General features: G+C 41.1%; 1 protein-coding gene across 11 annotated transcripts in view; it reads right to left on the bottom strand.

The window, feature by feature from the left end:
* Nucleotides 1-3,429: 3,429 nt before the first annotated feature.
* OPTN (optineurin) overlaps nucleotides 3,430-23,958 on the bottom strand; it is a 37,250-nt gene continuing 16,721 nt past the window's right edge. For 4 of the 11 annotated variants that reach the window (XM_054436291.2, XM_054436292.2, XM_054436290.2 and 1 more), the window contains 10 exons: nucleotides 23,747-23,820; nucleotides 21,059-21,211; nucleotides 17,628-17,730; nucleotides 16,007-16,122; nucleotides 14,556-14,705; nucleotides 14,087-14,180; nucleotides 12,528-12,686; nucleotides 8,179-8,309; nucleotides 6,794-6,873; nucleotides 3,430-3,607 (listed from right to left, as the gene is read on the bottom strand). In XM_054436291.2, coding sequence (XP_054292266.1) covers nucleotides 3,486-3,607; nucleotides 6,794-6,873; nucleotides 8,179-8,309; nucleotides 12,528-12,686; nucleotides 14,087-14,180; nucleotides 14,556-14,705; nucleotides 16,007-16,122; nucleotides 17,628-17,730; nucleotides 21,059-21,211; nucleotides 23,747-23,820 — 1,182 coding nt within the window. In that variant the 3' untranslated portion in view covers nucleotides 3,430-3,485. The remainder of the gene's footprint in view (nucleotides 3,608-6,793; nucleotides 6,874-8,178; nucleotides 8,310-12,527; nucleotides 12,687-14,086; nucleotides 14,181-14,555; nucleotides 14,706-16,006; nucleotides 16,123-17,627; nucleotides 17,731-21,058; nucleotides 21,212-23,746; nucleotides 23,821-23,958) is intronic. The other 7 variants (XM_054436298.2, XM_054436299.2, XM_063669559.1 and 4 more) reach the window with 2 other exon arrangements.

The following is a 23,958-nucleotide window of genomic DNA, read 5'->3' as shown; positions in this document are numbered from 1 at the left end:
AATTGAAAAATTTATTAGAGGGGTTTGACAGCAGATTTGATAAAGCAGAAGAAAGAGTGAACTCAGAGACAGGTTATTTGAAATTATCCAGTCAGTGGATCAAAAAGGGAAAATAATTTTAAAATGATGAAAGTCTAAGGAACTTCTGGGACACCATTAAGTGGACCAATATAAACACTATGGGAATTTAAGAAGAAATACAAAAAGGGACAGAAAGCTTCTTTAAAAAAATAATGGCTCAAAATTTCCTAAATCTGGGGAAGAAAACAGACATCCAGATTCGAGAATTCCAAAGGACTCCAACTAGAATGAACCCAAAGACATCCACATTGAGTCATTTTAAAATAAAAAAGCAACTTGTCATGAACAAGGGATCCTTCATAAAACAGTGGATTTCATAGCAGAAACCTTGCCAGATGGCCAGAAGGGACTGAGATAATATATTCACAGTGCAGAAGGAGACAAACTGCCAAATAAGACATACTATGTCCAGCCAAACTGTCCTTCAAAAATGAAAGAGAAATAAAGACCTTCCTAGGCAAATATAAGCTCAGGGAGTTCATCACCGCTTGATTTATTTTCAAGGGTTGAAAGGGATTCCTCTCACACCAATAATCCTAGCACTTTGGGAGGCTGAGGCGGGAGGACTGCTTGAGCCTAGAAATTTGAGACTAGCCTGAGAAACACAGTGAGAATCCATTTCTACATAATTTTTTTTTTAAAAAATAGCCTGTGGTGTCCCTGTGGTGCCAGCTACTCAGGAGGCTGATGGTTTATAAGAAACCTATTATTGCAGCAGCAAATAGCCCAGCCATTGGGCTAGGGGCACCCATGTTGCCTCTCTGTGATATGGATTGGGTTAATAAAGAGGCTTAGTTTCAAATACCTTATACCACCCTTGAGCAGAGTCCTCATGGCTCTTCTATGTTTCCCAGGATAACATGAGAGCATCGGCAAATGGAACGGTGCTCAGCAGGTGGAGTCACGGGACCGGGGCGGGGGTGGGGTGGGGGGGGTTGGGGGGGAAACGAGTAGCAAAGGCCTCGTTTCCCAGGTGCTTTTGCCTGAAACCTTCATCCAGGAAGTTATGGTTTGAATGAGGGAGCTATGTTAAATGAAATAAGCCAGTTACAGAAGGAAAAATACTATGTAATCCCACTCATAGGAGGTATGTGAAACTCAGAAGCAGAAAGGAGAGTGGTGGTTGCCAGGGATTGGGGAGGGAGAATGGGGGCTGCAGTTCAATGGGTGTAGAGTTTCATTCATGCAGAATGAAAAAGTTCTAGAGATCTGCTGTACAACAACGTGCACACAGTTAACGATACTATCCAGGATAGTTGTAAACCTGTTAAGAGTGTAATCTTCAACTATATATTTTTACCACACACAGACACAAAATTCCTAGGAGGTATAGTTAACTGGTCACATGGAACAGAGCCTTTGAAGGGATATCAGACTAAATAAATGAGGTAAGATGTGCACAGAGTTTATAAGCTATTTACCAAGCTGGAAACAACAGCCTTAATTTAAACTGACTACATGAAATTGCCTTCATTTGTAATTCTTCCAATTATTAAACAAACGATTTGGTCACAAGCTTAATAAGCCCATTCATGTTATTATTTCAGTCTGGCTTTGCTGAATATTTTGACTTGAACAAAGTAAAAGGATTATGTCCAATAACTTTAAATGTGAAACCATTTGGTTTCCTTCTCTATTTAGGAGACTATAGAAATATATTTCCTCCAGTATAAGATGATAAGGGAAAAAACTTACATTAGAAACCATAACAAAGAAAAGTAAAAATGTCAGAGTTACTTTAGAAATGTCTTTAACAAATATTCTCCCTGAGGCGTGGTAGAGGACTCGTTTAATTGAAATTACTGTTGAATCTGTATCGTGTTCTCTTGGCATGAAGATATAGTGAACTATTTTGATTCTTATTGAAGCGTGTGTGTGTATAGCCAAGTTTGTCTAGGAGAGATTCTTAAGACGAATTTAAACAAAAGAGATCTTTTAATTTTTTCTTAAATGCTTTAGTATCTCAATGCATAAACACACTGTTTACTTTTACAGCTGGTCCAGTGTTATTTACTCTTGGCAAATCGTAGACTTACAAAACAAGGCAAATCCCTTCCTACTCACCTTCTCAGCAAGAATGACTTCTAATTCAAACAGCACATACTGGGCTCTAGTAAAGGGATCTGCTCATATTCATAGAACTAATGAAAGATATATGACTAAGTATACAGCTTAAATGAAACCAAATGAGCTTAATACAGAAAATATATATGATGATATTAATCATATATAAACAATGTAAAAGATTCATAAGCAAAATTTTATTTTGCAATCACTAATTCTTGTGATTATGAAGATATAACCTAACCTAGGAAGAAAATAGGCAGCTATTCTTTTTAGAAATTAATTATCTACTGTACAAGCCCATAGGCCTGCAGGTACAATGAAAGAATGAAGGTAACTTCTTTACACTGTGAATGGGTAAAGAAATCCAGTGAGACCAATGTTATCTGTTTCATCGATGCCAGTATTTTTTCACTTGTCTTGATATTAAGTAAAGGCTCACAGTGCCTATGTGAAAACTTTGGTACAATTATTGTGGCTGCAATAAAACTACAACATACACACATAACCTCCAATAGATCCATTTTAAATGAAGAAAAATAACTATAGTTCATTTTTAAAAATGCTTCAAAAACATTTTTCTTGATTAAATCTGTGGCCACTTCATTGTTCCTGCATCCCTAAAAGATTCTTAAAATTAATCAGTGAGGTTTCTTCCATCTAATTACATGAACTTTGTCGCAAGATGTCACATGCTAGCTAACTGCATGAGCAGTGCAGCTGTTCACATCAACCAAACATAAAAAATACTAAAGTTATTATCGGAAGAGTGGTAGGTAAGGATTCTACTTTGCGAGTTGATGGAACTCCACCAAAGGTGGTCTATGTAGAACAGGCACCTTTTCTTCTCCTTCCTTCTCCTTCTCCTTCCTTCTCCTTCCTTCCTTCCTTCCTTCCTCCCTCCCTTCCTTCCTTTTTTCTTTCTTTCTTTCGAGACAGAGTCTCACTCTGTCACCCAGGCTGGAGTGCAGTGGTGTCGTCTCGGCTCACTGCAACCGCCACTTCCTGGGTTCAAGCAATTCTCCTGCCTCAACCTCGCGAGTAGCTGGGACTACAGGCGCGTGCCACCACGCTCGGCTATTTTTTGTAATTTTGGTAGAGACAGGGTTCCGCCACGTTGGCCAGGCTGGTCTCAAACCCTGACCCCAAGTGATCCACCCACCTCGACCTCCCAAAGTGCTGGGATTACAGGCATGAGCCACCGCGCTTGGCCTGTTTTCTTTTAAAACAAGAATAATGAGGCAAAATATTTGAGTGAAAACAAATAACACAAAAGGACAACTCTTGGAGGAAAAAATCTGACATTTACCAACAGTTTTGGGGAGGTGACACATCAACACTTAAATGATGCAATCCATCACGTGAATCTGTAACGTGTCTATGTCAGGCAGAACCTCTCCACACTTGGGGCAGGAATGAATCGGAATATTCCGCTGTTGCCGCCAGTCCCTGTCCTCAGCTCCTGGGAATACGTATGAAATGAAATATAATTCCATTAGTTCCATTTTGCAGGCAGTTTTGTTTGTTTCACTTGAAGAACAGATGGTGAGTTTTAACATCAGTTCAACTTTGTATTCAATACGTAGTGGGACATGAGCACAGGTGTTTGGTCTTTAACCGAAGTCATCACGATACACATAGAGAAAAATCTCTCCAAATGATACCTGTTTCCCTTTTAGGAATTTTTTTTTTTTTGAGATGGAGTCTCGCTGCTCGCTGTCACCCAGGCTGGAAGGCAGTGGCGCGATCTTGGCTCACTGCAACCTTCACCTCCCGGGTTCAAGTGATCCTCCTGCTTTTGGCCTCCTGAGTAGCTGGGATTACAGGTGCGTACCACCACACCCAGCTAATTTTTGTATTTTTAGTAGAGATGTGGTTTTGCCATGTTGGCCAGACTGGTCTCAAACTCCTGACCTTATGATCTGCCCACCTCAGCCTCCCAAAGTGCTAGGATTACTGGTGTGAGCCACCGCGCCTGGCCTGTTTTAGGATTTTTTTTCTTTTCTTTTTTTTTTTTTTTTTTCTTGACAGATGGAGTCTTGCTCTTTCTCCCAGGCTAGAGTGCAGTGGCACAATCATAGCTCACTGCAGCCTCTAACTCCTGGGATCCAGTGACCCTCCTGCCTCAGCCTCCTGAATAGCTGGGACTATAGGCACATGCCACCACACCTGGCTAGTTTTTAAAATTTTTGTAAGGACGGGATCTCACTATGTTACCCAGGCTGGTTTTGAACTCCTGGCCTCAACTGATCCTCCCATCTCAGCCTCCCATGTACTGGGATTACAGGTGCATTGGTGCATTCTTTTAGGATTTAAACTGTATTCCATTTTCAAGGTATGCGAAAATACATGGTTTCAGTTCTAGGTACAGGACAACGCATGTTCTAGTAAATACTAGGATATCTGGGAGAAGAAAAGGGATGAATGAGGATATAAGCAAAAGAGGGAGGGAATGTGGAGAAAGAAATCCACAGAACCCAGGAGAGGTCTCCTAGAACAGAGTGTACCTTCCCAGAAGCAGGGGCAATCATCTCATTTGTTCAGCAGACACTTTTGAGTCCTCTGGGATGTACAGAGACACTGCTGTGTGCCAGGAGACAGATGTGGTGGAGAAGCCAGGCGAGAGATGTGGCAGCAGTGTCGTGGCAAGGTGTTAGGCACGGGTGTTAGGCACGAATGTTAGGCCAGGTGAGTGTTAGGTGCAAGGGCGTCCAGGGGAGAAAGGGAAGGGCCCCTAGTTTAGATCTTGGTGCAGAAAGGCCTCCTAGATGAGACCAATTAACTTGAGAGGGGCCTTGAGAATGAACAGGAGTTATCTACGTAAAGTTAACAAGGAGGAATGACGGAAGAATGCACCCTATCATTTCCCCCAGTTTTGAAGTAGTACTGAGGTTCAAGCCTCAATCAGAGCATGTCTGAAATAAACCCTGACCCTAGCTAGGTCCTGGATCCGTACAAACTGTGATTGATGCAGGAAATTATTTCTGGCTCCCAGGCATCTCTCTGTTCTGACCTTTCTGGACCAATGCAAACCATCTTGGTTTTTTGGTCTCAGCCTAGATTTTGGTTTGGCTCTCAAAATGTTTGTTTTTGGAGGCAACCTTTATTTGCTTCTAAGTACATTACTTGGATGTAGTAACATGTATGAATATTTGAGATTGTGTTTAGCAGCCTTAAGAAGCATTTCTGAAGAGGTATGTATTGATCATAAAGCATGATTTCCAAAGCAGGGAGCTTTCTAATCACCCCACTGCCAGAGAAGAGGGGTCAGGATCCGGGGCTGCCTCTGCTCTCTGACTCCCAGCATAAGTAGTACGTCTTGCACATCCTGTAGGACTCAAAAGTATCTGCTGAACAAATGAGACCATTGCCTCTGCTTCTGAGAAGGTACATTCTGTTCTAGGAGACCTCTCCTGGGCGGGTGGATCACCTGAGGTCAGGAGTTTGAGACCAGCCTGGCCAACATGGCGAAACCCTGTCTCTACTGAAAATACAAAATTAGCCAGGCATGGTGGCTCACGCCTGTAATCCCAGCACTTTGGGAGGCCGACGTGGGCAGATCACCTGGGGTCAGGAATTTGAGACCAGCCTGGCCAACATGGTGAAACCCTGTCTCTACTAAAAATACAAAAATTAGCCGGGCGTGGTGGCATGCACCTGTAGTCCTAGCTACTTGGGAGGCTGAGCCAGGAGAATCGCTTGAACCCGGGAGGTGGAGGTTGCAGTGATCCACGATCATGCCACTGCACTCCAGCCTGGGCAAGAGAGTGGGACCCTGTCTCAAAATAAAAATAGAAATAAAAATAAAGTACTTAAATATCAACCTAGAACACACAAACACCTATAAAATAGCAGACAGGTACCAACAGAGAGGAATAAAGTACTTTGGAAGTTCAAAATGGAAACAGTTCATGGAGATGGAGTTTGAAATAGATTTTAAAGATGGGGTAAGAGGTCACTGGAAAGAGACTGGAGGAAGTCAGGAATATGCATAAGAAAAGGGCGTCTATGTGAAGGGCATAATACAAGCGAATACAGGCTTAGGACAAGTTCAAGGGGATGATTCAGTCTGGCTTAATATCTGTAAGAGAACAGAGGGAGACACGGTTTAAAAGTGTGGCTGTAGACCAGGCACAGTGGCTTGCGCCTGTAATCCCGGTACTTTGGGAGACCAAGACAGGCAGATCAGTTGAGGTCAGGAGTCCGAGACCAGCCTGGCCAACATGGTGAAACCCCATCTCTATTAAAAATACGAAAATCAGCTGGGTGTGGCGGCGCACGCCTGTAATTCCAGCCACTCGGGAGGCTGTGGAAGAACCGTTTGAACCCAGGAAGCGGAGGTTGCAGTGAGCCGAGATCTCGCCACTGCACTCCAGCCTGGACGACAGAGCGAGATTCTGTCTCAAAAAAAAAGAAAAAAAGAAAAAGTGTGGCCGTGCCAGGCACCTTCTGGCAGGGTGAAGGGTCTGGTCTGGATTCGGTGGGTAATGGATGGAGATGGGAGTGCTGTGGAAATGAGACTGACGGGTGCTATATTTTTGGTGCCTTGATTTGGAATCCATTGTAGAGAATGAAGTGGAATTTTTCTTCAAGCATCTTTTTCATAGGATAGCTATTTGCTGAAAATCCAGGATCACACAGGACTCACCTCTTTGAACAAGGTAAGCCTGCTGGTCAGCGCCACTTGTTCTCGCCCCATGACGACTCTGCATCTCCATCAAGGACTGCCTGCCGGGATGAAAAGCAACACGCCGTGTGATGTTCTACAGCCCCGAAACATGACAACACTGAGCAGACAGTCAACAGAAGTAGGGGAAAAAAGACTCAAACTACACTGCCAAGGTTCATAAAAACCAGACTAATTTTAGTTTTAAATCCTATTGGCACTAGGAGACTACATTGTGAAAGTAAATAATTATGGTTAAAAAAATCAGGAAATAACCAAACTGTCATCAGTAGGAAACAGATTAGAAAGAAGTGGCATACTTATAAATCAAAATACTCACATCAATGAAGTATAATAAATTACATCCGCACATATCAACAGAGAACTCAAAATCATAATATTATGTAAAGTAAGTTGCAGAACAATACCTAGTGATCATTTTGTAACTTAAACACAGAGAAATCAATATCATCTGGTTTTGAGATATGATATAGGTATGTGTGTATGTGATATGTAAAAGTATAAAATAGGTGGGGAAGCTACCCACCAAATTCCTAACAGCACAAGGTAAAGGAAGAAAGGAATATAATGATGGATGGGGAACAAAGGAGACTTCAACTCTAACTACAACTCCCTTTTCCCTTTAATAAAAAAAAATACTTGAAGGAAATAAAAGCAGCTGTCAATACAGGAAGGAGTACATAGTAGAGTCTGTTATTTTATTCTCTGAATTTTGCTGTGTTTTAAAACTTTCTCAAAATAAATTTCTAAAAGTCAGAAGTAATTTTGGGCAGTATTTTTTAAAGAATATTCAGGAATTTAAAGTGCTATGAATATTTCATCCGTGACAATGGCAAGACAGGTCATTGGGACACGTAACATTATTGTTACAAGTGCATGGTGGCATGCACTTGTAGTTCCAGCTACTTGGGAGGCTGAGGCACAAGGATCACCTGAGCCCAGGAAGTTGAGGCTGCAGTGAACCATGATCATGCCACTGCACTCCAGCCTGGGTAACAGGAGTGAGACCCTGCCTCAAAAAACAAAACAAAACAACACAACATTTTAAAATCAAATCAAAATCCTTGCTTATCTGAAAGCAAGGAGCTTGATCAAGCTCCCACAAGTCTCTGTCACGCTTTCCTGTAAGACAAACTAAGTGTTGGGAACATGATCACATGAAGTGTAAGTGAAGCAATTATTATTATTTATTTTTCAGACAGGGGACTCACTCTGTCACCCAGGCGGGAGTGCAGTGGCACGAACACAGCTATTCTTATAGTTCAAATCAGGAACATCTTTGGACAGGCACCTCTTCTACAGCCATGCTGATGTGAGCTCTGGGTCCTCCTCTCTCTTTTCCTTACCTGCCTCCGTCTTCAAAAGCATCATTCTCTTTCAGCAGAACTGCCAGCTGCAATGCCAGTTGCTCCTTTTGCTCATGAATTTTCTCTCTCGCTGCTCTTTCAGCATGAAAATCAGAACAGTAAACTTCCATCTGTTAGAGGAAAAAAAGATACAGAAGTTAGTACCTAGATGAATGCAGATTCTTACAGTGTTTATGCGATGAGGAGGTAGTGCTGTATCCTTCAATAGCCCTTGTGAATCACAGATGCATAATCCTGCTAGAAAACAGTACAATTCCGATAGCAGATACAAGCTGTGTTTGTGTGTGTGCTTTAAACAACACAAATCCTGCAACTGCACTGATATAGGTAGTTTACATACTGTAACTTACATAGTTACATACTGTAGTTACCATTAATTCAGCAAAATTATCTGGACTTTTAGATAATAAACAATTCAGGATAAACTTAATATAGTAAATGGCCTATTCATTCTGCCAGGTGTATTTATGAAGGCTGGTCTTAAGCTAAATTTAAAAGAATAATCATCAGAAATAGATGCTATTTATTAAATTCCAAGCACGTGTGAGGTCCTATGTTGGGTCCTTTACATTTACTATCTTATTTTACCTTATGCAAAATCCTGAGAATATAGAATGGCTATCCTCATTTTACAAACTTAATGGCTCTTAATCTTGGGAAAATTTGTTAAGCGGCCAAATCAGCATTTGAACCAGACAGAAGACCATTTCCCGTGGACTTTTCCATATTCAATCCATGTCCCGTGTGTGGTCACCAGCCTCCTGAGATGGCTCCAGGGATCCTTGCCTCTTGGTATTCATCACCTTGTATGTTTCCCTCCCACAGTGAATAAGGCCAACCTGTGTAACCTCTAGGATGCTGCAGAAGTGATGGTGTACGGCTTCTGAGACTAGGTCACAAAAGACACTGTCACTCCTTGCTCTCTGTTGGATCACTTGCTTTGGGGGAAGCCAGCTGCCACGACATGAGGGCACCCAAGCATCCCTCTGGAGGAGACCACATGGTGAGGAACTGAGGCTTCCTGCTGACAGCCTGGGCAACATGGCAAAACCTCATCTCTACTAAAAATACAAAAAATTAGCTGGGCATGATGGCATGCACTTGTAGTTCCAGCTACTTGGGAGGCTGAGGCACGAGGATCACCTGAGCCCAGGAAGTTAAGGCTGCAGTGAACCATGATCATGCGACTGCACTCCAGCCTGGGTGACAGGAGTGCGACCCTGCTTCAAAAAACAAAACAACACAACATTTTAAAAATCAATTTTTAAATTATAAATAACAAAACACTTAATAGTGTTTTAATATTTAATGGTGTCAGCTAATTGAGTAAACCGTTCCATTGGTATTGGAATTTAATACTAATTTTTCACTTTCTATGTTTAAAATTAGTTTTTTCTTTTCAAATTTGCTGGTTCTGAGATATAAATTATTATCCATTATTTTAAAAGTAAAATTAAAAATCTAAAGATTCTATCAAAACTATAGTTACTTAAAAGTATGTAATAAAGAGATCATTTTAAGGGATTTCCTATCAATTGTGAGTGGTTCAGCATCTCACAGTGTCGGCGATGGATCATGGCTGTTTTGGAGTATTACTTAAATTGGATTTAGTCTCACTTCTGTCACTTACTAGCTTGGAGCAAGTAAGAACAGAGTCTTTGTTTTGTCCATTCCTATATCCCAGGCAGTAAGAACAGTGTCTGACATATATATATATATATAATGTAATTATATATTATATAATATATTATATATATATATATAAATAAATATATATATATATATATATATATATATATATATTTTTGAGATAGAGTCTCGCTCTGTCACCTAGGCTGGAATGCAATGGCGTGATCTTGGCTCACTGAAACCTCTGCCTCCCAGGTTCAAGCAATTCTCCTGCCTCAGCCTCCCGAGTAGCTGGGACTACAGGTGCCTGCCAACACGCTTGGCTAATTTTTGTGTTTTTAGTAGAGACAGGGTATCACCATATTGGCCAGGTTGATCTCGAACTCCTGACCTTGTGATCTGCCTGCCTCAGCCTCCCAAAGTGCTGGGATTACAGGTGTCAGCCACCAAGCCCGGCCGTGTCTGACATATTATAAGTGCTCAAAAAAGAAGTTATTGAATGAATGAACAAGAGTATCCATCAAGAGAAAACAAATGTCTTTGTCTAGAATGCGTGAAAATACATGACTGCAGCAGAGTGGAAGAAGCCAATAACATGGGTTGCCCAAGCAAGGAAATGCTCTGAAGAGCTGAGAATGCAGGTTGAGGCTCTATTCCTGTAGAAATAAAACTAAAGCTATAAGTACCAGTCAACTGGCTGCATTTCACAGGGGTCAGCCACTCTGGGCAGCTGGTGATAATGAGTCTGTATGTAGGGAATAACAAACTGCTGACATTATTGTATTAAAAATCATATGTTCATCATATTGGCCAAGGTTTTTAAAATAATGCAAGAATGTGAGGACACAGGAGTGCTTATCTTTTGGTGAGAGTATAATTTTGGTTAGGCATTTTTAGAAGACAGCTTGGTAATATTTATTTAACTGAGAAATGGACATAACTTATGATCCAACCATTCAATTGGATGCTGGCCGGGCGCGGTGGCTCACGCCCATAATCTCAGCTGGGCAGATCATGAGGTCAAGTGTTCGAGACCATCATGGCTAACATGGTGAAACCCCATCTCTATTAAAAATACAAAAATTAGCTGAGCATGGTGGTGTGCACCTGTAGTCCCAGCTACTTGGGAGGCTGAGGCAGGAGAATGGCTTGAACCCGGGAGGTGGAGGTTGCAGTGAGTCGAGATTGTGCCACTGCACTCCAGCCTGGTGACAGAGCTAGACTCTGTCTCAAAAAAAAAAAAAAGTTTGATACTTTATAATAAGACAGCATGGTACCAGAGCAAAGATATATGAGTAGACCAATAAAACAGAACAAAATCCAGAAACAGACCCATGCATACATGGACACAAGTTATGTTGAAGAGGGCAGCAGAGCACTTAAGAAAAGATGGCTTAAATGGTGCCAAGTTAACTGGATATTCATATAGGAAAAAAATAAATATTTACCTTTACTTCATTTTCTATACACAAAAGCCAATTTCAAATGGTTTGTACATCTTAATGTAAAAGGTAAAACAAAATTTTCAGAAGACAACAGAGGGAATATCTTCCTGGCCTTGGGGTAGCAAAAGTTTCTTAAACAGGACACAAAAAGAACTAATTATAAATGAGAAGGCTGATATACTGGACTACCTTAAAACTAAGAACTTTTGTTCCTCAAATGACACCTTTATGAGAGTGAAAAGGCAAAAATAACTGACAAGGACTTATATGTGCAGTATATACAGAAGTCATTACATTTTTTTGAAAAGCCAGGCCAGGCACAGTGGCTCATGCCTGTAATCCCAGCACTCTGGGAGGTGGAAGTGGGTGGATCACCTGAGGTCAGGAGTTTGAGACCAGCCTGGCCAACACGGTGAAACCCCATCTCTACTAAAAATACAAAAATTAGCCAGGCATGTTGGCATGTGTCTGTAGTCCCAGCTATATGGGAGGCTGAGGCAGGAGAATCGCCTGAACCCAGGTGGCAGAGGTTGCAATGAGCCGAGATCACACCACTGCACTCCAGCCTGGGCGACAGAGCAAGACTGTGCCTCAAAAAAGAAAAAAAAAAAAAGCCAGGCAAACCAAACCAAAAAAAAAAAAAAAAAAAAAAAAAAGGCAGGCTTGATCAGGCACTTCACAAAAGAGGATATCTCAAAGGCCAAAAACACTTGAAAAAGTACTCTTTCCCATTAGTCATCAGGGAAATGCAAATTAAATGAGATACCACTATATACCCTCCAGAGTGGTTAAAGGAAAATGACTGATAATAGAAGTGTTGGTAAGATGTAGAGCCATGGAAACTCTCTGTTGATGGGAGGGAAAACTGGTCCAACCACCTTGGAAAACTGTTTGGCATTACCTGTTAAAAGTGAATAACATGCAGAGCCTATGATCCAGCGACTCCACTCCTAGGTGTGTACCCAACAGAAATATAAAATATCCACATGTGAACAGAGCAACACACACAGGAATGTCTTAGCAACGTTAATCATAATGCCACAAACTGGAAAGAATCCAATTACCTATTAAATGTAGAACAGATAAGAGCCACTGAACACTTTCCAAATGTTTCAATTTTAAAGTTTTAATACATTCACGGGTGAAAAAAATATAAAATAGAAAATTATAAACATTCTAAACACCATCACTTTCCAATGCGAGAATACAGTCAGGGCTGGCCTCGCTCAGCTGGCGTTTCGGAAGGTGCCTCACCTGAGCCCTGAGAACGGTCATGGTTTCCAGGTCCTCCTCCTGCTTGGCAATGGTTTGCTTCATTTCATCCATTTGCAGCTGTTTGGAAGCCAGAGCCTGCTCTGCCAGTTCCAGTTTTTCACTCAGTTCCTTCAGCACTGCCCTGTCCACTTTTTCTGACTGAAAAAGAAACATTTATTCTAGAAATGGTTTTGAAATAATTCTGCCTATTTTAGTAAAATATTAGAAAAGGTTTATTTTTTGAATTATCAGCTCTGGCCAGGTGTGGTGGCTCATGCCTGGAATTGAGAGGCTGAGGTGGGAGGATCGTTTGAGCCCAGGAGTGGGTGACAAGCCTGGGCAACACAGCGAGATCTAAAAAATGTATCAGCTCTAACCAGTCTGTTAATCAGCAGTGCTAACTTATTCAGAAAGTTGTATTTAAGTTGTGGCTTGCAAATAATGAATTCCTAAAAAAAAGAAGATAACACCAAAATCAGGGATACAATAACAAACTCCAATCTTGATAAGGCTGTGACTCGTTGATACTGTTATTTTTCCACTTGTTACTCTTACTTCCTGAAGTCAGTGGAAAAGAAGAAACATGTTTTAAATTTAAAATTATTAGGTCCAAGAGAGGAACACTACTGCTGGGCATGATGGCTCACACCTGTAATCCCAGCACTTTGGGAGGCTGAGGCACGTGGACTGCCTAAGCTCAGGAGTTCAAAACCATTCTGGGCAACATGGCAAAACCTCCTCTTTAAAAGAAAATAAATGAAAAACAAAGAATATATTTACAAGGCTAAAAATTCAAAGATCCCTTCTAATTCACAAGCTTCTGTGGTCTCTAAACTATCACACCATGCTGGCATTATTACTAATTTACTTATTATTTTTTTTTTTTAGAGACAGGTTCTAACTCTGTCACAGGCTGGAGTGCAGTGGCGTGATCACAGCTCACTGCAGCCTTGACCTCCTAGGCTCAAGTGATCCTCCTGCCTCAGCCTCCCAAGGAGCTGGGACCACAGGCACGAACATCACACTTGGTTAACTCTTTATTTTTTGTAGAAATAGGGCCTCCCTGTTGCCCAGGCTGGTCTCAGACTCCTGGGTTCAAATGATCCTCCAGCCTTGGCCTCCCAAAGTGCTGGGATTACAGGCATGAGCTACCACACCTGGCCCATTATTATGAATTTAAACTGCAGGCTGATGATTCCAGGGTCCCAAATTCACTGACAGCAGGCACGCTGGTCTTGCACAATTCCCCAAAGCAGATGGCCCTTCCTACCCACAGAAGCCCATGCTCTTAGCTCTCCTACAAACCTAACCTTAGAAATACGCAAGCGCTTAATCCCTGACCATAGGACATTGACACCATCTTTGTACACAATAAAGCACATTACACACATGTGGAACATCAGAAGTTATAAACTCTAGATGCAACAAATAATGATACACTGGAAAACAACCTTTGAAACCAGATTTAGTGAAGGATTCATGCAATTATTTTATATACAAAACGTTCAACAGTTTCTGTTTATTACGGAGATATGGAAGTAATTTTTTTCAGTGAATACCTCTTTTCTTGTTAGTTCCTCAATTGTTTTCAATGCATTATTATGTTCTTGAAGAAGCTTGTTGTGTGTCATCTGTAGCACAGTTAATTTGGACCTATTAAAAAAGATATTAAAAAATGGAATCCTGGGGAAAATATCATAGAAACTTACAGTCTTGCCTCCCAACCTTCTGAACACTCAAGTAGAAAAATCTTCTCGCCTACCTTTATCATCCCACCACCTACTAGCATTTCTTACTCTCAAAAAAAATCTTTTCTGAAAAATCAAGACAGAGTGCAAACAATCAGCATAATTTTATTATGACAAAACTTTTAAACTTTATCCCCTCTGAGAAGTCTCCTAGGACTCCTTCAGATAAGTGAAAAAGAAATTTTTTAAAATTTATTCTCAAATCCGAATTCCAATCTGTATAAAAAGATGATTCTCTCTCCTCTGCCCCGTTGCCGCCCTTCTGACTCAACATACTCACTTTTCATCCTCTGTTTTAGCCTGTTCCATTTTGATTTCTGATAGCATGCTTTCCACTTGTAGCTCTAACTTTTTGTTAGTATAAACAAGCTCTTGCTTTTCATTCAACTCTGATGGAGTTGCAGAATTTTTCCTTTCAAGGGCCTGACACCTAAGAAAGGTCAAGGTTTCATGAGGATAAACAATGCTCCTTTACATCGCAGTGGCTTTTAAACAAACCCCAAGGTTATGTACAATACAAGAATTTTAGGGCTGTAGGGTTTATGAATGCAAAATGAAATACATAATCCTCCTTGCTTCTTCACTAGACCTGGCCATATTTCTGAACCCTTACACCTGAACATAAAAAAGTACAGATCTAAGCTCACATGCAATACTGTCCTCTTTGAATAACTGTTTTAACTAGTCATATAGATACATTTTTAGTATTTAAACACAGACCACAGTAGTAATTAGCTAAGGTGCTTCTCATGTAGTGATGCGTGGATATCTTTTATATTAAAAAAAGTTATAGGTTCTGTCAATTGCAAAGACTTTAGTTTCTGACAAAGATTCAATAAGGGAAAAAGGAAGTTCCCCTAAGTCTTCTGAAAGATCAGAAAGAGGATTTCAATATAACACAAATAAATGACAGCTACGCACAAAGCATTAATGCCCAGCGCATTAGACATATCATTTAACACAATGTATATAGAAGAAATTATAACACACAATTTACAAATGACAAGACAGGCTCAGAGAACTGAAATAAATACCTTGCCCAACACAAATAAGTTGCAGACTCATATGTCAAATCTAGGTCTGTTTGTCCAAAGTCCTTAGTTGTAGCTGCCATGTTGTATCACGTTACCATAATACTACAGAGTGTTGGGAATTATAACCTCAAGAAAACACACACACCTCCATATTGTGCTAGAAACATGTTTGCCAATGAATCCAATAGAACAACATCAACTTAGGTTTGCTAAGTTTTGGGTAACTTCTTACATCAAGAGAAACAAGCAAATGCCAAACTCTCAATCTACGTGTTAGCCTGAAATTAACTGATTGAAATAACAAATTGAAATTGACCTTTTTCCAAATAAATGGCACTCAAGATCTTTATGCTCTTTTCATCTTTCTTTATGCTTACTCACATCAATGTCATCAGCTTAAGTCAGTAACAGGAAAACTAGCTCACAGCTTTGTAGAGATCTTACACAGGCTCATACATTTAACAAATGCCCCTAAATGGCAGAATTAAAGCTCTCCAGTCCCCAACCCCTAATCTTACAAGTATTTCATGCTCACACATTAACTGGAACATTAGTATTTTCTGAATTCATATTTTAATTAGGTGTCTATTTTTCTTTTAGTCATAACATAGTTTAAAAAAACTATGTTTTTATATAGTAGTATACTTTGTAAAAATATATATTTCAAAGGAGGATAAAATTGCTCTCGCATTCTTACTTTTCTTGAAGTCTCTTCTTCATTAGCTCAGCTTCGCTGAGTTTTGTATGAGCCTCTTGAAGCTCCTTAAACAGAGATGTCACCTGAAGGTTCAGTGCTTCCACTTCGCTTCCAACCTATCATACGGGAAATCCCAAACATATGTGTACAATTATCATCAGAGATTAAACAAACCTCTTTGGGAGAAAACAGGCTGAACCATTAGTAGCCAATTAAGACTGGCTGGTGAATTGATCCAACTTTGACAATATCCCAAACATCGTGTAGGAAAAGAATGTTTTGGATACTTGGTACTTAGATTTGCTAAGTTTTGGGTAACTTCTGTTTCCTAATAAAGCATGAACTAATCAATTTGGATGCACTGTGATAATGACTTTATCGCTATTAAAATGAACCCTATTCCAGGTTCAGAGATCACAGACCACAGAGGTGTCAAAGCACGGTCCTATCTATCCAGCTAACAACTTGCCCCCATACTCTCTTCCCAGTGTATGTTTCTAGTTTACTCAACTATTTTTGTTGTGCAGCCTTTTTCCTGGTAGCTCTATAATTTTTGTAAATGAGTTTCTGATGCCTTGAAAGACCATACTTCCCTGCTATTGGCTGTTGAATTCGTTTTAGTCAACAGGGAACTATTATTCACTGGTGGTCTCCTCATCTGTTTTCTAAATGTTCTCTCTTCTTTCAACAGTAAGGGCTCAGTCTCCTGGCACATGGTAGGCATTCAATGTACATATTTGTTGAATAAATTAATTACCTAAAGTGAGTATTTTATGTAAATGCCTTTCATGTGGGCCCCTATGGCTATCGACCTGCATGGCTTCATTAACTTCCCAAAGCTGAAGACTCTCTGCAGACTCAAAGGCACCTCTCTCAATTACCAGACAACACTGAACAAGACAACACTGAACCTTTTCCTTTCAAACTACTTTATTCAAACCAGTAATGGGATAGAACCCAAATCTTTCAATTCTCCCTCAAGTTTCTGAGTCATATCCTCAAATGATCTCATTATAAAGTGGACAACATTCCTTTTCCTACAGTAGGCTTCTTCATTGAAGGACTGAGGAGAAGAAACCAGTCAAGAAGAGACATAAGAAATGGTTTTGTAGAATACTGACAGAAATACATCTCACAGCTGGGCGCAGTGGCTCACGTCTGTATTCCCAGCACTCTAGGAGGCCGAGGTGGGAGGATCACGAGGTCAAGAGATCGAGACCATCCTGGCCAACATGGTGAAACCCTCTCTATTAAAAATACAAAAATTAGCTGGGTGTGGTGGTGGGCACCTGTAATCCCAGCTACTTGGGAGGCTGAGGCAGGAGAACTGCTTGAACCTGGGAGGCAGAGGTTGCAGTGAGCTGAGATTGTGCCACTGCACTCCAGCCTGGCGACAAAGTGAGACTCCGTCTCCAACAATAACAACAAAAAAGAAATACATCTTGCTACAATTGACACAGACCAGGACAAGGACATATAAAAGGAATAGATAGATAATATTCAATATCAACATGATTTCTATATTTCTAAAGCAAATAACCCATCACAAGATTTGAATTCAGTGGCTGGACTACTCTCGTGTGTGTGAATGTGACAGTGGCCATGGAATCTTAGGACTCACAGTCTCCAGGCCTTTCTCTTCATCATTCTCTTTCTCTGTGCTCCCCTCTGTCTGGGTTTCAATCTCAGAACGATTACTTGCTTTCTTTTCAAAATCTGAAACTCTGGAAAATCACAGAAGGTAGAAAAGTTACTTTCTCTTTGGCTTTAAGAGAAATAGCAATTACAGAAGTACTAAAAAGAACATTGTTTACAATTGGGATAAAGGATCAGGGGTTTTCAAAATCTCTACACATTCACTATATTAGCATTAATTTTATTTTTCATCCTAAAATTGGCTATAATTGATTCACAGACAAATACACACAGAGGTAAAAGGCAAGTGAAACTCATCTTGAACACCATTTGTTTTCATGCAACTGTACTATGCAGCAATGTTTCTGAAATTGTTTGTGTGTTTACACATATGGATGCATGTGTGTTCCATGAACATGGTATCTCATTTATAAGAATCCATTAGAGAAGGAAAGACTTTTCCTTTTAGGACACAGCTAAGTTTAAAAGTCACCGAATAAACAACAACAAAAAAAGTAACACCATTCTTAACACCAAATCATAACCACAGGAAAGCCATCCCAATCCACATGAAACAAGAGACTATTGTTAAAGATAATGGGTTGAACAGATGCATGTAATTTTTTTCCTAGCCCAAACTCTACTAAAAGGACCTTCAAAAAGCCATGTGCCTACAGGAACAAAGAAAAAGGGAGAGGAAATAATAGTAGGAAAATATGGCAGTACAGGTCTGAGTGGGGCCTTACCAGCCCAAGAAGGCCGACCTTTGAGCCAACAGTAGGGACAGCCAAGAAGCAACCAGATTCACACTGTGGGAACTGCAGGACATTCAAGCATGAGTGACACCAGGAACCTCTGAAAGTGATGACAAAGGTGGGGCCTTAGCTTTCCCAAGATTAGGAACAAGACAAGGATGCCTGCCCTTCCATTTCTACGTAACCCTTTTTTTTTTTTACAGGATAATCAGGCAAGAAAAAGAAATAAAAGGCATTCAGACTGGAAAAGACGCAGCAAGACTATCTGTGCGATGACGCAATCCTGAAGATGGCAATTCTCCCCAAATCATTTGGGGACACAGTGCAATCCCTAGTAAGATCCCAGCTGGCTTTTTTCACAAATTAACAAGCTGATCCTAAAATTCTTATGGAACAGCAAAGAACCCAGAAGAGCCAACAGTCTTTAAAAAGAAGAACAAAGTTGGAAGGCACTATCTCTTGAGTGCAATTTCAAGGCTCTCCACCTTCTGATTCCCTTCCCTTAGGCGCAGCAGGAGCTGGCTCACAGTTAACTCCTTCCTCATATGGTTAGGCTTTGTGTCCCCACCCAGATCTCATCTTGAATTGTAATCCCCGTAATCCCCACGTGTCAAGGGAAAGACCAGGTGGAGGTAACTGAATCACGGGGGCAGTTTCCCCCATGCTGTTCTCGTGATAGTGAGTGAGTTCTCATGAGATCTGATGGTTTTCTAAGTGTGTGGTAGTGGCTCCTGCGTTGCTTCTCCTTCCTGCTGCCTTGTGAAGAAGGTGCCTTGCTTCCCCTTCGCCTTCCGCCAGGATTGTAAGTTTCCCGAGGCCTCCCCAGCCATGCTGAACTGTGAGTCAGTTAAACCTCTTTCTTTTATAAATTACCCAGTCTCAGGCGGTTCTTCATATAAGTATGAAAACGGGCTAATACACTTCCTGATTTCAAAACTTACTACTAAGCTATAGTACTCAAGACATTGTGGTACTGGCATAAGGACAAACATAGATCAATGAAACAGAACTGAGAGTCTAATGAAGTTGGAATCCTGTATGACAACATACATGGAAACAAACTCAAAATGGACCACAGGCTTAAATGTCAGAGATGAAACTACAAAATTCTCTTTTTTTTTTTTTTTTTTTTGAGACAGAGTCTTGCTCTGTCGCCCAGGCTGGAGTGCGGTGGCCAGCTGTAGTTTTGGCCACCACACCCGGCCAAAACTACAAAATTCTTAAGAGTAAAACATAGGAGTAAATCTTTGTGACCTTGGGTTAGGCAACGGTTTCTCAGATGGGACATCAAAAGCACAGGTGACAAAAGAAAAAGGAGATCAACTGTATTATATCAAAATAAAAACAAATGTGCTGCAAATAATACCATCAAGTGAAAAGATGATCCACAGAACGGGAGAAAATAGTTGCAGATCTGCCGGGCACAGTAGCTCATGCCTGTAATCCCAGGACTTTGGGAGGCTGAGGTGGACAGATCACGAGGTCAGGAGATTAAGACCATCCTGGCTAACACGGTGAAACCCCGTCTCTACTAAAAATACAAAAAAAAAATTAGCCGGGCGTGGTGGTGGGCGCCTGTAGTCCCGGCTACTCGGGAGGCTGAGGCAGGAGAATGGCATGAACCCAGGAGGCAGAGCTTGCAGTGAGCCGAGATTGCGCCACTGCACTCCAGCCTGGGTGACAGAACAAGACTCCGTCTCAAAAAAAAAAAAAGAAAAGAAAATAGTTGCAGATCATATATTTAATAAGGGTCTTGTATCCAGAATGTAAAATGAACTCTTATAATTCAACATAAAAAGACAAATAACCCAATTTTTAAAAATGGGCAAAGGCTCTGAATAGACTTTTCTCCAAAGCAAACAAACGGTCAACATGAAAAGATGCTCAACATCGCTGTCACTAGGGAAATACAAATCAGAACTATGAGATACCAATTCACATCCACTAGGATGGCTGAAGTCAAAGTGAAAGACAATAAGAAACGAGCGTTGGTATGGACGTGGAGAAAGTGGAATGCTCATGCACTGCTGGTGGGAATGCGAAATGGCGCAGCTGCTTTGGAAAATGATTTGCTGGTTCCTTAGAATATGAAATAGAGGTACCATATGACCCAGCAATTCCACCCGTAACGATATACCCCATAGAATTAAAAACACATACCCAAGCAAAAACTTGTACACAATGCTCATAGCAGCATTATTCCTAATAGGTAAAAAGTGGCAACAACTCTAATGTTTATCAGCTGATGAATGAGTAAACAAAATGTTGTGTATATAGATAATGGAACGTTATTCAGCAAGGAAAAGGAAGTACTGATACATGCTACATTGTAGATGAACCTCAAAAACATCACGCTACGTGAAAGAAGCCAGTCACAACAAACCACAGACTGTATAATTCCATTTATACGAAATGTCCAGAATGGCCAAGTCTATAGAGACGGAAAGCACATTGCTTGGAGGAGCAGACAGTGAGTGCTGTTTGGGGGAAAAAAATGTTCTAAAATTATACTGTAGTAACTAACAGTGGTTGCACAATCCTGGGAATATTCTAAAAAACACTGAAATGTATACTTTAAATGGGTGAACTGTATGGTATCTTAATTATATCTCAGGAAAGCTGTTTTAAAAAAACACATATTTCAAGTTAACCCATTTCATACCTTTCTTTGGCCTCCTTGAGTGCAATTTCAAGTCTCTCCACCTTCTGATTCCCTTCCCTTAGGCACAGCAGGAGCTGGCTCACAGTTAACTCCTCATGTTCCAAGTAATTCTTGGCCCCCTCTGCAGATCTGCTCCTATATTTAGACAATGCCCTGTTCAGTATAAAGGTTAAAAGGTTTTCATCAGAAAAATTCCAAAGCCTAAGAAGAGAGTAACCCAATATAACTGGGACCAGCTTAAAGGAACTGCTTTCCAGAACATTCTCCAACTAATTCTCAACTAGTGAACAAGCACAGCTGGTCCTGGGACCCCCAGTGCCAAGCTCCTCCCTGCTTCCTAGGGAAGGTGTGAAGGCTCAGTGAGGTTCTGGAGAGGCCAGCCTTACACTGCACATACCCACTTCCTCCAAACAGTCACTGTGTACCTGACACCAGACCACAAAACCCATGGAACAGTTCAGCAGAGGCAGCCGTGGCTGAAGGTGCCAAGCTTTCCAGAGATCTAGTCTCAAAGGGGACTGCAGTAAGACAAAAGTTAAAGACACACTGTACAGACCACTGGCCTTTCTCCAAGTTAACAGAGACCATCACAGCTTAAGTCAAGGGGAGAAAACCTTTTTCACTTGTGGTTTCAAATAATGACAGCAGAGAAATGGAGGCGCTGTTGATATGTCAAGTATTTTTCTCGATTTCAAAATCTGACTAAATCAAGAGACATATCAGTGACAAACAGAATCATGATCACTGTTCCAGAACATGAGGGATGACTATGATAATGCTAACGGCAGCTACTCTTTCAGTCACCGACTCGGGTTCACATAGCTAATAAACAGCCAGGATTAAATCCCAGTTTCCAGGACTCTGAAGCTCCAACTCCAAACCTGGAAATCAATCTCAGACTAATTACAATACTCACAAATGGTACAGAGCTGTTATTTTAAAAATAGCCATGTGGCTTAAAAGAGGAAGCGGTCTTTGCATCTGGATATGAAAGATGAGGAAGTGGCTTTGATATTTCAACCAGGGCTTTTTTATTTCCCACTACTTCCAGGAACATCTTTAAATATTAAAAAAGCAATTTGGGGGAAACGTGAAGAATTTTTAACCAAAAAGGGGAATTACTTTCGTTTATGCCAATTACTCTGTTTGACGAAAGAATATTATCTAATACTTACTTTCTTCCTTATACAAGAGCTTAGAAACATAATGGGAGACAATTTTTTTCACGTTTTGTAAGTCATTCTATATGCACATTTTTCAAGTTATACAAAGAAGGTTTTAAAAATCTATGAGATGGCTTGGCACAGTGGCTCACGCCTGTAATCCCAGCACTTTGGGAGGCTGAGACGGGAGGATCACCTGAGGTCAGGAGTTCCAGACCAGCCTGGTCAACATAGTGAAACCCTGTCTCTATTAAAAACACAAAAAGTTAGCTGGGCGTGGTGGCGGCCACCTGTAATCCCAGCTACTCGGAAGGCTGAGGCAGGAGAATTGCTTGTACCCAGGAGGCGGACGTTGCAGTGAGCTCAGATCGCGCCACTTCACTCCAGCCTCGGTGGCAGAGTGAAACTCCATCTCAAAAAAAAAAAAACAAAAAACAAAAACAAAAAAAAAACTATGAGATAAGAGATCCTGGCCGGGCGCAGTGGCTCACACCTGTAATCCCAGCACTTTGGGAGGCCAAGGTGGGCGGATCACCAGGTCAGGAGATCGAGACCATCCTGGCTAACATGGTGAAACCCCGTCTCTACTAAAAATACAAAAAATTAGCCGGGTGTGGTGGCGGGCGCCTGTAGTCCCAGCTACTCAGGAGGCTGAGGCAGGATAATGGCGTGAATCTGGGAGGTGGAGCTTGCAGTGAGCCAAGATGGTGCCACTGCACTCCAGCCTGGGCAACAGAGCAAGACTCCATCTCAAAAAAAAAAAAAAAAAAAGAGATCCTTAGAGTTCTTTTCAGACAATTGTGTCTTGAATAGATGATTACAGGAGCAAGCAGCTTGCAGAAGGCGAGCTAGCAGTCTCCTTGGTGAGCACTGCTTGTGAAGAGTCAAGAGGTTCAGGCGCTCAGTTCTAGGTCTGCCTCCCTCCCCAAGGCCCCGCCACTATTTAAGATGTCTGTTTCCTCACATCTACATAGGACAGGTACACTTGAGACTCCACAGATAAGAAATGTGGGCACTTTCAGGCGACACCCACAATGACTGAGAGTGCTATCAGTCATTGTTACAATAGATGTTCCAGTATTGGTCATGCCAGCTTATAACTGGGAAGTAGCAGGGAAAAGAAAATGAAAATATTTCACTTATGGAAGCTGGGCAGGCTGGTCTGGGTCAAACGGCACCGGGGAATCAATGAGCAAACATGTCTTTGATTAGGGACAAATCACTGACTTGATTGAGAACCAGTTTGCTTTCACTTTTCATCTGCTGGAGGTGAGACACCACTAGAACAGAGCAGTTAGTGTGAGCCAAACAGGAACCAAACAGTTTTTAATCTTTGCCAGTTTGAGCTGCAACATTAAATAGCATTCAAACCAAATATTCTTGAAAGATCCTGGTATAAATCATAAAGAAGTTACTTGCTCAGGTCACTACATTTGACCTCCGGCGACAAGCACCCAGTGACAAGCACCCAGTGACGAGCCTGCCCAGCCTGTCTGCCTGACAGCCCGAGTCTTCCTTCACATACCTGCTAGTGGAGACTGTTCTCGTGGGCCCAGGACTATGCTTGATTTCTTTTACTGACCCTTCTGCTTCTCCTTCCTGTAAAAACAGAAATGCAGGGGATTTAACACAATATGTCTGCAAGACAAATTCTTTGTCAAAAGAAGAAAAAGGCAAAAGATGAATTTTTGTGACATGCAACCCAAGGAACCTTCCAAACATTCAGATGTGCACTGT

This window comes from Pongo pygmaeus, chromosome 8, assembly GCF_028885625.2.
Source record: "Pongo pygmaeus isolate AG05252 chromosome 8, NHGRI_mPonPyg2-v2.0_pri, whole genome shotgun sequence".
In the NCBI taxonomy this organism is placed as follows: domain Eukaryota; kingdom Metazoa; phylum Chordata; class Mammalia; order Primates; family Hominidae; genus Pongo; species Pongo pygmaeus.
This window is presented reverse-complemented; position numbering and strand designations above follow the sequence as displayed.